We start from the raw sequence: 14,408 nt of genomic DNA, 5'->3' as shown, positions 1-14,408 counted from the left end.
GCTTCCTGTGATTCCAGCGCTTCTGTACCTTGTCACCTCTGTGATAAAATTAATAACTAGGAACATTAACAAATCGTTTGGCCAGTCTGAACTAGTTTTTATTGAAGATGAATTGCAGTAGCTTTCAACCTGGCAAAGACTTGTGCAGCTTTAGCTACACTATCAGAAAAATTCAGGGACTGGCAGTGGAAATAGAGGAGCCAGGGTAGGGAATTTCACTAAAATATAAACACTAAGATTTCAATTCACTTTAAGGAAAATATAGCAACGCAAGAAATGAGATTTGATTAAGGGCACTGCTAGTCAATGGACTGGAATCAAACAATAGGTAAGTGCTGGATGGATATCATCACTCTGACCAAAGTTTGCCATGACTGCAAAATGCTGATTCCTCATGGTTAACACTTACAGTTAGCCTCCTGAATTTGATTGTGCCTGTCTTTAAGCAGAAGTACGGTCCTGTCCCATAGTGTGACCTCCCTTCTGAGGAAGGACACAAGTTTGGTCCCTTGCATGCCATGCCATATTTCACATCAATGATCCGATACATGGATCCCTCACCCCTAGATTTAGACAACGTAAGCAGTAGCAGAGCCGAGCAGCAGAATGGATGGAGCATATTTACTCCAAGATTTCTGTCAGGCAGCTGCCACTCATGTTCCAGGTTGCCTTTTTTTTTTTTTTTGTGACTGCTCTTGCCACAAAACACTTGCAGTACCCTCCTGCACCCCTGTTTACTTGCTGGGCCAAAGAGCTGATGGCTGGCCAGTGTGTTTGCATGGACTGATAAGTCAACCAACTAAAAAAGACTTTGCTCTCTCGAAAGGGGCATATTTTTCCTCTTCTTTCCTAAGCTGTCAGTTTTCTGAAAGTTACAGAAAACTATTTACCCTCAGAGCTTTTACTTCCCCAACAAATGTCATTGTCTCTGTAAGATGCAGTTATATTCAGTATAGATTAGTGTGAATAGAACCAGAATTATCAACTTCTCCAACACCAAGTCACACATCACACACAGTCTGGGTCTCTCCTACCCCCCTAATCTTTTGGAAGCTATCTCCTTGCAAACATAAGGACCGCAGACACCAGAAGTGACTCAGAAAGTCCACAGGCTACAGGTTCAGTCTGCTGCAGTCTTACACAGGTGGGGAATACAACATCTCCAGATACCCAGGGCACTGGCTGAACATGAACAAGCCAGACATTATGCAACACTGCACTGAGGTTTCCTACAAAAATACATGTTTTTCTCTTGTTTTTCTAATCCAACTATTTTCCCAAGACATCGAAAAAAGGATTACCAAAGGGTTGGAGAGCCGGACAGGTTCAGAACTAAATTCCCAAGTATTGGTAAAAATACAAAAAAATTACCAGAGAAGAGGCATTTCCCCTCTACTCTCCTTGTTCCCTCCCACCCCCAAGGAAATGCTGGCATGCTGCTGAAGTGCCATTTTAGCACACCATATTTCAGCTGTTGTTCTCACAGATAAAGTAATCTCTAAAGCACTAAAAAGTGCAAAACTTGTCATGTACAATAAAAACCATACAGGTACCTCTTCTTCTCCAAGAACGGCAGCCCAGTAAAACTCTCCCATAACAAGCAGTAAAGAAAATATTTTACTTTCAAATCCTTCCTCACCGAGTACCCACATTATAGATAAAACAAACATAACGAAAGGGAATAAATTATCAAGTGAAGTTCCATCAGTGTGTTGACTGTACTTTTAACAAAAATATGGTCAAAGATAAAATGGGTTATGGAAACACATTCAGATTTTTCCAGAAAAATCTATAGAACGCTATTTAATCCAAATCTCCATGTTACAGTTTAGCACTGCCCTGTAATACTGTGGAACAATGTCCACCTCATGCTTGGAATACCCATATTTAGAAAGAAGATTTTATTACGAAACATAGGTTTGAAAAGCAAAACATAATTTTTTTCCAGTGTCCTACATAGATAGTTGAATTATTAATATTTAAAGAAGAGTCATGGATTTTGCCTTTTTTTTTTTAATTATATCTATATAACTTGCAGCTGGTAGTCTACAAAGAGAGACGTTGTCAACATACGATAGGACACATCCCCCAAAATACTAGCACTTTGGAGCTAAAACATGTAGCACAGAAAATTGTTGTGGAAACCTGATGACGGTTTTTTTGTTTCAACACATTGACGAGAATTTCAGCTACTAACGATGGAAGGATAAGAAGAGAACACTGGTCTGGATTTTAAAGTTAATGGTGATAACATCTTGCAGATGAAATTACACCATGGACTGAGACAGTATTCTCTTCTTGTCCTACAGTGCTAAACCAAAGCAAACAAACAAAAAGATTTCTCATTTACATGGTGATAGGACCATCTGCTGCCCAAGTAATAACCCAAAATAAAACAGTCCTTCAGGCGCTGCGCCGGCTGGAGCAGCGCGCGTGCAATGCGCACACTGACATAATTCACCCACTGTGAGGAAAGAGGCTGCCTTACGTAAGGGCCTGCCGCTTTCTTTTTTTTCCTTTTTTCTTGCTGGCTACACAGCTTTTCAGCGCTCCCAAAGGCTGTTTTATTTTTCATACTTTCTTTAACCAGAGACATCTTGCGAGAAAAGTACAAGTCTTTAAGGCTAACGTTACAATCCAAGCAGAAGAGCTAGTCACACAAAGAGAAAGGACTTTCGAAGCTTCAGCTCATTTTAAATGACACTTACATTCATTTCTGCAGTTTTTCTGCTATAAGCAAATGGAGACCCTCATTCTGCATTTCACCAAACACCTCAAAATCCCTTGATGGTCTGTGAACATCTGGAGTCCAAATGAATACAGAATTAATCCCCAAGGCTGGACAGCAAAACAGGTCAGGAACCATCCCTGCTACAAAAGTCACTGTGGAAATCTTGCATCAGGTCAACTGAAACCAGGCTGCACTTCACTACTAGTTTTGTAACACAAGTTTTATTTTCAGACCAACCTCCCTTAACCAGCTCTTTCCCACAGTATAACATTAGCAATGACCTGAACTATCGTGATAAAACCTACAACAGGTAGGTCTGTCCATACTCAGTAGCCAGGCATTGCTAGGACATTCTTGTAACCAGATTCTTAGCACCCTTCACTCTCCCAAGCGTCTTTGGAGGAGTTGATGGTACTCAGCTCCTGGGGCTTTTAAGCCTTTCCTTCTCCTTCCATTGCGGGGGGCGGGAAAAAAAAGGAAAGGAAAAAGGAAAGAAACAAACAGTGTCATCAACACACATGTGCTCTCCTACACATACACCCCCTCACACAGAGTTTAAAAAAAAAAAAAAAAAAAAGGGAAAAAGGAAAGTTGTACGAGGTGCCAATCTGGAATGAAATGGGTTTTTGAACAGACAGTCATATTTGGCACTGTCAGCAAAAGCTTGTGGGTGGCCCTGTGTCTCTCCGAGCCTTAATGCCCTTTTTACATCGGTCATTTAAAAATGTCCCCCGGAAAGTTCAGGTGTGCTGCTTCTGACATTATTTTCACAATGCTGCTGAATGGACTGGATGGAGAGATTTGCTTTTCCCCACCCCAGTTCCATAAAGCACTATACATTAAGGACGTATTCCATTTGGCCTTCAAGTATCATTTTTATGGTCCATACATATCCACAATTATTTTCCCTTTAAAAAGAATCAACAGAAAACAGAACTCTCTGTTGGAAAGCATGGAAATTAAAAAGTATTGGATCTCCCAGACAGACCCCTACAATCCTCAGGCAGAAGACTGGATTGAAGGGTCCTCACATGGTTCTAGCTGCATTCTCAGTACACCACTTTTATGAAGAAACCAGAGCTGTAGAAATTCCTCTGGCATGGCGTGGAATCCAGAATCGGGCAAGACATTGTCATAGTAATGATGGCTAATAAACTTCCCTTGCAGGTCCACCGAGAATGGCCAGAAGCCGTAAGTTGTTACTTCTTCACACAGACCAAGGGCGGCACTGACAAGGAAAAGTCCCGTTGAAAGCCGTTTGGCATGGATACCTTTGCTCTTCCAGAACTTGCCAATGTCACGCAGGAAATTAGGGTTGGCGAAAAGGACTGCCTGCTTGGCACCAAAGTCCTCCAGGGTGTAATAGACACGTAGGGAGGGTCCCGTCCCTGTCTTCATCGAGAAGGCTGGCATGTAGATGTAGCTGTGGTTATACACCTTCACACTGTCCACAAATGCTTTTCGAGACCACAGCAGATTCTGGAACCTGTAAAACAACAGAGAAAAACAAGTTGGTCACACATAGGTTTTCCTATGTTTTCATTTCAAAACCCAGCTAAAAGCTGCTCTTCATACACATATTTACAATTACCTGCACACCTTTCTGGAGCCCAGAGAAAGCCCACACAAACTTCTGACTGCTGACACTGCATCTCTTCTAAAAACATAAACCTGAATAGACAGCTGAAAACTACCTGGTATCCTTCTATCCAGAAACCAAAACATTTGTGATTACAACTTTTCGACAGTTTTCCTGAAAACCGATAATTTTTAGTGACATTTTTCTTTTTGCCCAACACCCAACTTATTTTTTCAGGCACAGCAATCTTTAAAAGAAATTTTGTTTCTTAAAGGCATACTGAAAAAGAATCCAAGTTACATGCTGAACAAGCAATACCAAGAAATATTTAAATAGAAAATTTGGACTTATAAAACTTGTAAGAATTGTTTTTATTACACCTGTACAGTGATTTAGGCTGCCCTACCCATAGTAGTTTATTCTCTTTCTGGAATTGAGAGAAATCTCAGAGAGAACATACTTTGTTACAAACAATAAAACAGAAATCAATGAATTGTTTAGAATAATTGTTTAGGCATCAGAAAAATTTAGCAAAAGGTACCAAACGATATTCAGAGCTGATGTTTAAGATGGCCCAATTTACACAGAGTAGGTTTAAAAGCAGCTGATATTTGTGGCACGCAAGTTAAAGGAGAGACTAGTTGGCAACTAGAAGGAGGGCAATGTATATGTACAGATTATTTCTTTAATAAGGTAATCTTCTCATCTCTTGATATAAAAACTACATCAGGTTACAATTTGTTAAACTGCCAATAGCTATTTGGCAGTTTAATAGATGTCTATTTTATCTCTGACGTTAGACTTACATACTACTCCAAAACCAGTATCCTGTCAAGACTATAACCTTTCTTTGTCATATGCCTCTGGATATGCCAAGAGAAACAAGACATCTGGCAGGAAATCCTAGGCCATTCACACACACCAAAACCTGGACTCATATTTCATCTGTCCTGAGGTCTGACCAAACAAATCACACTTCAGTAAAAGATTAAAATATCCCAAATATGTATCATTGGATGTAACTGATACCAAGGTCAGCCAGAGCCATGGGTAAAATCCAATAGCTAAACTACAAACTTGCTAAGTAACAGGAACACTTGCTGTCCTGGGGTGTTGAATGCATTGGAGAGTACCTTTGCATGAGAAAGTCACTATGATTTATTCTCGATAATCTGCGTTCCTTCCAGAGTCCATGTAATGTTCAGAGCACCAGTAAGTCCTCACCGCCTTTACCACGTGACGTGATCTATAGACTTCAGCATGCAGGCAAGTTTGCTACATTAAAAGCCACTTCTGCACGAGCCTCACATGCGCTCCCTTCATGCAACTGGGTTGCTCTCCTGCGTATGATCCCTAATTTCTTCTCAGCTCCCAAGTACCCGTCTTGCCCTTGTTGCTGCCTCCTCTCTGTTTCCTGCAGCTAAGGCAAATATGTCACGACTAATGTCATAGTCACGCAGCAGAGGGGTCAGAATAAAAAACTTGAGACAGCAGCATTGGATTTTCTTCCTTTCTCTGGTGCAGGCAGAGATAGGTATAAGAATACCTTTTTTAAAGTGTTATGAAGAGATCAATTTTGTGCATAGACCTGTCTGAAACAACAGCAAGAATCACACACAGAGCAAGATACACAGGTTTAAGTAGGATACCAGATGACCCCAAGAAGCACCACATAAAATTTCAGCTCAAACAATTGCCAACAAAAAATACAGCTTCAGCAGCATTGAAATGTCTTGTGAACATGTGCCAGGTTTTTTGAAGTCTTTGTTTTGGCAGAAAAATTGAAATACTCCTCACAAGTTGAAAAGTTTTGTCGATATTTTCAACATTAAATATTTGGTCTCCTGATTTGCTACAAGTTTCTTCCAAAACTTCCTTCAAGTGGGATTAGAATCACAGAATCACTAAGGTTGGAAAGGACCTTCAAGATCATCAAGTCCAACCATTAATCCAGCGCCACCATGTCCCCTAAACCATGTCCTGAAGCACCACATCCACACGTTTTTTGAACACTTCCAGGGATGGCGACTCCACCACCTCCCTGGGCAGCCTGTTCCAATGCCTGACCACTCTCTCAGTGAAGAAATTTTTCCGAATATCCAATCTAAACCTCCCCTGGCGCAACTTGAGGCCATTTCCTCTTGTCCTATCGCTAGTTACTTGGGAGAAGAGACCAACACCCTCGTCACCACAACCCCCTTTCAGGTAGTTGTAGAGAGCGATAAGGTCTCCCCTCAGCCTCCTCTTCTCCAGACTAAACAACCCCAGTTCCCTCAGCTGCTCCTCATAAGACTTGTGCTCCAGACCCCTCACCAGCTTCGTTGCCCTTCCCTGGACACGCTCCAGCACCTCAACATCCTTTTTGTAGTGAGGGGCCCAAAACAGAACACAGTATTCAAGGTGCGGCCTCACCAGTGCCGAGTACAGGGGCACAATCACTTCCCTACTCCTGCTGGCCACACTATTCCTGATACAGGCCAGGACGCTGTTGGCCTTCTTGGCCACCTGGGCACACTGCCGGCTCATGTTCAGCCGGCTGTCAACCAGCACCCCCAGGTCCCTTTCCGCCGGGCAGCTCTCCAGCCACTCCTCCCCAAGCCTGGAGCGTTGCATGGGGTTGTTGTGGCCGAAGTGCAGGACCCGGCACTTGGCCTTCTTAAACCTCATACAATTGACCTCAGCCCATCGATCCAGCCTGTCCAGATCCCTCTGCAGAGCCGTCCTCCCCTCCAGCAGATCAACACTCCCACCCAACTTGGTGTTATCTGCCAACTTACTGAGAGAGCACTCGATTCCCTCATCCAGATCATCTATAAAGATATTGAACAAGACCGGCCCCAGAACCAAGCCCTGGGGAACACCGCTTGTGACCGGCCACTAGCCGGATTTAACACCGTTCACCACAACTCTCTGGGCTCGGCCATCCAGCCAGTTCCTCACCCAGCGAAGAATAAACCTGTCTAAGCCATGAGCCGCCAGTTTCTCCAGGAGAATACTGTGGGAGACGCTGTCAAAGGCTTTACTAAAGTCCAGGTAGACAACGTCCACAGTCTTTCCCTCATCCACTAGGCAGGTCACCTGGTCATAGAATGAGATCAGGTTGGTCAAGCAGGACCTGCCTTTCATGAACCCATGCTGCCTGGGCCTGATCCCTTGGTTGTCCTGCACATGCCCCATGAGCACTCTCAAGACCAATCGCTCCATAATCTTCCCCGGTACAGAGGTCAGGCTGACAGGCCTGTAGTTCCCAGGATCCTCCTTCCGGCCTTTCTTGTAGACAGGCGTCACATTGGTGTTTTGAAGCAAACCCCCTAAAATCTGCCTGGGTCTTCATTACTGTTTTGCTCTGCGGATTTGCTCCTACTGCATGGTGCTATTCACTAATGTCGACAAGCCCATTGTCTTCCAAGCAAGACATAAATTCAAACTAAATATACAAAACAAAGCAATAAAAATAATTTCATAACTTATTGCATTTGGCATTCTTTTCTGTAGAAATAGCCAAGACACAGCTGAATATAGAAGGCCAGCCAAGACCAAGGTGCCCTGGCAGAAATTCACTGCCTGGCTATACCTTCTCATATGGGCCCTCTCACTCCATTACTATCAGAACTTTAACTAAGTGTTCCCCAAAACAGGCTTTATCATCATCTCTTCCTAAGAAGCAGTAAGACAACCTGTCAGATTATTGGGTACAGCAGTTGGGTCCCTCCTATCAAACTTGTTCCATTTCCATTAGGACACAGTCACTGAGAGTAAAAAAAAAAAAAAAAAAAAAAAAAAAAAATCCCTAGCTTAATACTTTCAATATTCACCTAAGTGCTCTGAGCCTCAGTATCTAAACCGTGTTCTAATAACTCTAATCGCTTATAAAAGGTAGAATAAGACCAGTAGCAGCCTTTTGGACTATCCCCCTCCCCATAACTTGCGACATCCACTGGGAGGTGGGAGATGTAGGTTCAAACCTCCTTTCACAGTAAGGGGAACTTGAGCACACAGCTTGATGCAATGGGGTCCCTGCACCTTAGCTGAGAAGGCGGCAGAAACAGGTCCTCTGCCACTCCTGGAAGCCAGTTTCACCATGTCCTTTCCCACTTACAGCTAGTTAACAAATTTCACTTCAGACGGCAAATAGATGTGGTTATTCTTAAAACTGCATTTTTCAGCAAATTTACCACTCACAGTAAAGCACTGCGCAGTTCTAAGACTATCACATTAAAATTGCTCAGATACAGTCACAGAGGGCCAGGGACTGTCTCTGAATACTCAGTTGCTGTCATTGCCACAACGCGTTCACGTTTCTTCCAGATGAATCTCCCCCAAATGCCTTAAAGTAATGAGACGTGAACAGCACTGCCATGAGAGCGGTTCATGGGAGGGACTTCACGCAGAAGGGACAGTATTTGTCACGCTGCTCCAAACTGTCCTTCAGGAACATCATCACTTCCAGGAAACCCGTGCTTCATTCAAATGTTCTGGATCGCAGTGTTGGTAGGCATCGCGCCCACTTCAACAGATGGACATTATACAGGTGGCCAGGAGCCCATGTAGAAGCATAAAACATGCCGATTACGGCTGGTCTGATGGCCTAACACAGCCAAAAAGCTGCCTACCCACCTTGCACTCCTCATGAGGGGAGATATTAGAAGCAAGTGAAATTTTCTGTTCCCCATTTGTAAAAATAGGAGCCCTGTCCAGCTTTCTGACATTTCACAGGCTGGTTAGGGGCTGAGAAATCTGGGGACAAATGCCACGCGTTAGCAAGTTTCTAGAAATGATACTGGAAGATCAGGTGTATTTTCCTTTAACTCCCAATCCAGACAGGGAGTCCTGCAGGCAATCCCATTCCAGCAGTGGCTTTGGGGGTACCGTACTGCCTCCATCCCAGCAGACAGTGAGGAGGATACCTCCTGGCCAGACGAGAGGGGCTTTTCCTCTGCAGCTGACCAGCTCTGTAGTGCAAGCGTGAGCCTGATGATGCGTTTTTTTCCTGCTTGCCCTGTCACGGATGCCACCAGCCTGGTGCAGTGCCCGCATCCAGAGGGGCACAAAACGCCTTCCCTCGTGCCGATCCTTGCCCAGCCTTCTTTGAATGAGGAGCTGCTGGTTCCTAGTTAGTGCTCGCCTCTACCTGACACGCTTGGAACATGCGGTAATCTCAGTGGCACAGCCCAGAAACTGTGCAGCTCCTCCCCACTCACCAGGCTTCAAGAGAAACTCATCAAACGATCCAGCCCCTTGTGGAAGAGTGCACCTCAGGCAACATTATCTCCCCAGCTCAGCTCCGAGCAAGAAACAGCTGAACTGCTCTCAGGATCCTCCTCTGACCTTCTGCAGTCAAGCTCACACAAACACATGGCGGGTTGCCAACATTTAGATAAAACTGGATCTGGAATCTCCCAAGCCCTGAGCAGCACCTGAAGACTATGAAAGTTGCTCAATAATTTGCAGTAACATGTCCCGGCAGCTTGATGGCAGCCCAGAGAGGCGCTGAAGGCTCTGAATGCTGTAGAGTTCCCTCACATGTTCTGCTCTACTTTTCCTGGGAGAACATGCATCCAAGAGAAAACTGCCACAGTACATTGTCATAACAGTACCAACAAAGACTTAAGAGCACTAAGTGTTCTGCTTTTTGGTTTTGATCTGTTTTTAACAGATGATGTTCTTCAGCAGATATTTGGGGACAGGACTGGTCCCTGGTACTGAGAGATGACTTCTAGTAACCACAAAGAATTTGCTGCAGTGACATTGAGCTAACCTGCTTGCAGATAATAATGGCAGCATTTTCTCACATCTTGGTTTCTTTTTGATCTCCCCGGAGAGTCCCTATCTCATGCCTGTGATGATATCCCAGTTATTTACTGTGGTGGCATCTGCAAAGTCACAAGTTCAGCATTCTGGATTAATTGCAAGCTGACTTATCCAAAAAAATAAGAAAAAAAAAGATTAAGTAATAATGGAAATAGCTCGGATACCAAAGAACTAGTGTATTATTTTAAAATTAATACAAATAGAGCTCAAGAGAACAGAGCAGAAGGCATATAAAGCCTTACGTATTTGTCCCTCTGGCAAAGGATAACCTTACAGAAATTATTTAGATAATTTGATGTCAGCATTAGCCAAGCTGTTGAATATGCTTATAGCTGGGGTCACAAGAAGTCAGCTTGCACCCACACATCTGAACTGCCACTGCAGTGACAGAGTTTTACTGCACTCGTTTCTCAGAGTGCTTTTGTGCTTTCAGTGATGCCCTCCTTAATGCCCTATGCTCTCATTCACATCATGCACTTCTTGATTACCTGCCCCTTCAGGGCTTGTGTAGCCATTCTTACTAAAACACAGACTGTGTTTGAATTAACTGCATACTAGTTTCCATGCGCTCATTCTCCACATAGGCACTTTTGGCATGTATTAGGCATGAGGTAGACTATTCTACTTGTCCACACAGGCAGACAGAAACGAGCACTTAAAGTACTGTATTTTGACTCCCTTTTCTTGTTTTATCCCAATTTCCCCAACTACACAAGCCATTGTTTACTTAGCCTAAGGATAGCTACCTGACTTAAGATTCAATTATAATCTCATTAAAGTCAATGGCAAAGCCAACTCCGATCTCATTGGAAGTACGCTCGGAGCCTCAGGCAAAAAAATTCAGGCCTGCCACACACTTCAGAGTGATTAGAAAAAGTATCAAGTAACATGAGTGATCATAAAGGCTGGTCATTAGACCAATAAAATTACAGATGCCAAACATTCGCCATCAATGCAGGAGGCTTTTACTCCTGTGGTAGATCCCAGTGCTTTGTCTGATCTCATGTCAAACAGTTTCAGCACGAGGAAGTCTCCCTCGTTCTCACTACGGGCCCCTCCACAGGCACCATGGTCACCCCATCAAGAGCTCGTAGCTTGGATGTGGTGATGCTATTCCCATCTTTTCCCTTCCCTTTGCTCTCCTCTTTTCCCGCCTGATTGCCCTTTATGGACCCAAAGACAGCAAATCTTCCACTCGGACTCTCAGTGGAGACACTCAGTCCTCTCAGGGTATGACTGTCCCCAAAACGCACTTCAACTCATCCCTTAGGCACAGCCTGCAGCCTGCTGAGACCCAACACCGCCTCCTCTTTCTTACAGACGGAGGCTTCCAATCTCGAAGAACCTGGCTTTCCTCTCATCTAGGGTCCCAACGATTAAAGACAAACAAATTACCCTGATATTCCTTTTCAATGGCATTTTCCAGGTCAGGGATTCTGGTCACTCCCACCATCAGCTCCAAAGACCTAAAAGCAAGGAAACACACTTCTTCCACAGTGACTGCAGACTACATCTTTCTCTACCAGCCTGTTTCTTAATGACATGCTGTCCTTAGCACATGACCTTCAGAATAATTTGATGCACTCAGAAAATCCAGTTAGACATTGAAGAGGTAGGCTCTAATCCCCGTGAAGAGGCAGGCTCCCCTTCTGACTGAATCCAGTATTAATTAGGGGTTTTTTTAAACCTCCACCCATTACTGCTCTTACACTGTCACCCTGGGAATACTATATATAGTGCCACAGGAAAGCTGACTCTCTGTTTTTCAATGGAACAGAGCTATCCTATATACCAAAGCAATGAAACATTAAAATCAGTGTTCACTGGTATTTTGGGACTGTGTGTGATCCTTATTCTGCCAACTCAAATTAGAATGTGCTTTTAATAGCTACTCTTTCCAAAACCAGCAGAGCTAAACATCAATCCTTTCTGTTATCTGACAGCTTGAGTCTTAGCTTTTGAAAGATGAGCTGTTCATCTTAGTTTAGCAGCCACAATCTTCAAAGAGTCAAAGTCACACAGAAGTGGAAATAATATAAAAGGATAGCCAGAACTGCATGGCTGTAAACTATTTGTATTGTCAAAATGAAATTGCTGCCTAGTATTTCTAAATCTTCTGAATACTTCACAGCTCTTACAGCTAAGTCTGGAGGATAAGAAAATAGAGAACCAATGAAATCAGCTAGGAAAAAAAGTTACAGAACTAAGCCTGATACCTTTGGCATTGAATTTCACTGTACTGTATGCCAGAGTGAGCCTGTGAGAAGAAATGTAACCAGAGCACACATTTTCTGAGGTTTAAAAGGGAAAAAGAACTGCAACAAAGCCCAGATACAGTCTTCAGGAGATTTACTTCTGATTAACATGGGTTCCCTAAGACAGTCTGCTGTGTCTTTGGGACAGCAACCAAACAGGAACAGAACAGTGCAGTATCTCCTGCACATCTAGGTCTTTTACCCAAATACTGTCCAGACACAGGTCCCTGCACACCACTGCCTGCAACAGCGCTGCAGCAAACCCAAAGCTAATAACATTATGCTTTCCTGTCTGTTCATGAGGGCCCTATATGCTTTGTACCCCAAACACAAAACATACCAAGTAATTACAGCCATGAAATACCTATTCATAGCTGAGAACGCTTTTGCGAAGTCTTTTGAGTTTTCTCTTTAACATGATGACACCCTTCACATATTAATAATTTGCAAATGTCATTGAAGGCAACATTCAACTATACCCTCTCTTCAACCTCTTAGAGCTCCTTCCAAAGAGAATTGGATAGAAAGAGAAAACAGCAATGTTTGAATTGAATGTGCTTTCTTTTAAAGATGTTCTGTACTACAAAATGCGTAGACTGAAGAGAAATTATTTAAAACAGTAGATGCTCTGACAGGCATTATGGCAACAACTGTAACTAGGACAGGCTCTTTTTTTAAGTATATGAGCACCTTTTTTAAACTGTAGTACATGTGTCACTGGTGATCTCATGCCACATGGCCTGCAGCTGGAGCGCAGATCCCTATTAAGCAACATTGTCAACTAAAAGCTTGATAATAAAAACAGCTTTTCAGAGCCCATAGGAATATGTGGTGAATCTACAATATTTTAAATGGGGTAAAATCAATTCACACAACTCTGAAATATGCAAAAGAAGATCTCTGCATTTTCTCTATTAGCTGCTCCCTCTGGGCAACCTCACCTGTTTTGGCATCCCTAGGACTGAGCGCATTGCAATTAAACAATGAATTAGCAGCCACCTGAGTAGAAGCAGAAACAGTGATAAACTGTTCTGGAGCAGTTAGATTAGCAGAAGCCAAACACGAGGCTAAAAAGATGGAAAAAGAGAGAAACAAACAAGTTCCCTCAAGTGAGGAAGTACACACCACTTCAGCGCTCATGGGTGAGTCCAGTCCTGCCAATATGTTCACATCCATCCTGCATCTGAACCATAAATTCATGAATAACTACCCCAGTTTCAGCCTGCTGAGTCTCCCCATGGGGAGAGGGAATGTCCTCAGTTTCTTCCACAGTGAACACAGATGCAAATAATTCATATTGCCTCTCTGTGTCTTCTCTGACTTCTTTTATACCTTTATATGATCAGCAATTGACCATACACACATTATGGAAGGTGGGGAGGGTGGGTGGTTTTTGCTCTTTTTTTGGCTTGTGCTGTTGCTCAAGGAGGACATAGCATTAGGTTTTCAGTCCTCTAGTCAGTTCTTTTTGGAAACTTTTTCTGCCTGCCATACCAATAACATATTTAATCAGTCAGAACTTATAGTAAATTCCGTTTCCTTTGGAAACGACTTCAGCTTTTGGTAGGATGTTTCTCTGTTTCTATTAATCTCCATTTTCTTTACCATTTAGTGATGTCAACTTCCTTCTGCCTTTTCTTAAGGCATGATAGATGCTCCTAGCACTATGCTTCCAGCATGGTACCCTTCAAGAGTCCACTATTTTGAGTGGATCATCCAGATATAGTTTCCAAGATATATGATGATTAATGCTAAACTTAAACTTCTTTTCAACAAGATTAAACTGCCAAGGTTTCTCTTCAACAGTTAGTACAGCCTGTAGTCAATTTAAATTGCTATAGTTAGAACACTCTGGGTAAAAAAAAAAAACCTCAAAGCACAGGTAGCTGAAACATGCTGGAGCTTTTGCTAATCTCTTCAACTGTTTTGATACCTATGAAAGTGCTAGAGTTCCTTCACCTTTTATTGCCCTCATTAACCGCATTCAAGGGAGATGCAGTATAAAAGAAGTAAAAGACAAACTTTTTTCTTT

The 14,408-nt window shown here is 43.0% G+C and overlaps 1 protein-coding gene across 1 annotated transcript in view; it reads right to left on the bottom strand.

Annotated features, from left to right (window-relative positions):
- Positions 1-3,020: 3,020 nt before the first annotated feature.
- Positions 3,021-14,408, bottom strand: part of ST8SIA1 (ST8 alpha-N-acetyl-neuraminide alpha-2,8-sialyltransferase 1) — a 137,766-nt gene continuing 126,378 nt past the window's right edge. Inside the window, exon 5 of the mRNA XM_082014174.1 lies at positions 3,021-4,217. Coding sequence (XP_081870300.1) covers positions 3,731-4,217 — 487 coding nt within the window. The 3' untranslated portion in view covers positions 3,021-3,730. The remainder of the gene's footprint in view (positions 4,218-14,408) is intronic.

Source organism: Phaethon aethereus (assembly GCF_964289735.1).
Source record: "Phaethon aethereus genome assembly, chromosome: 1".
Classification (NCBI taxonomy): domain Eukaryota; kingdom Metazoa; phylum Chordata; class Aves; order Phaethontiformes; family Phaethontidae; genus Phaethon; species Phaethon aethereus.
This window is presented reverse-complemented; position numbering and strand designations above follow the sequence as displayed.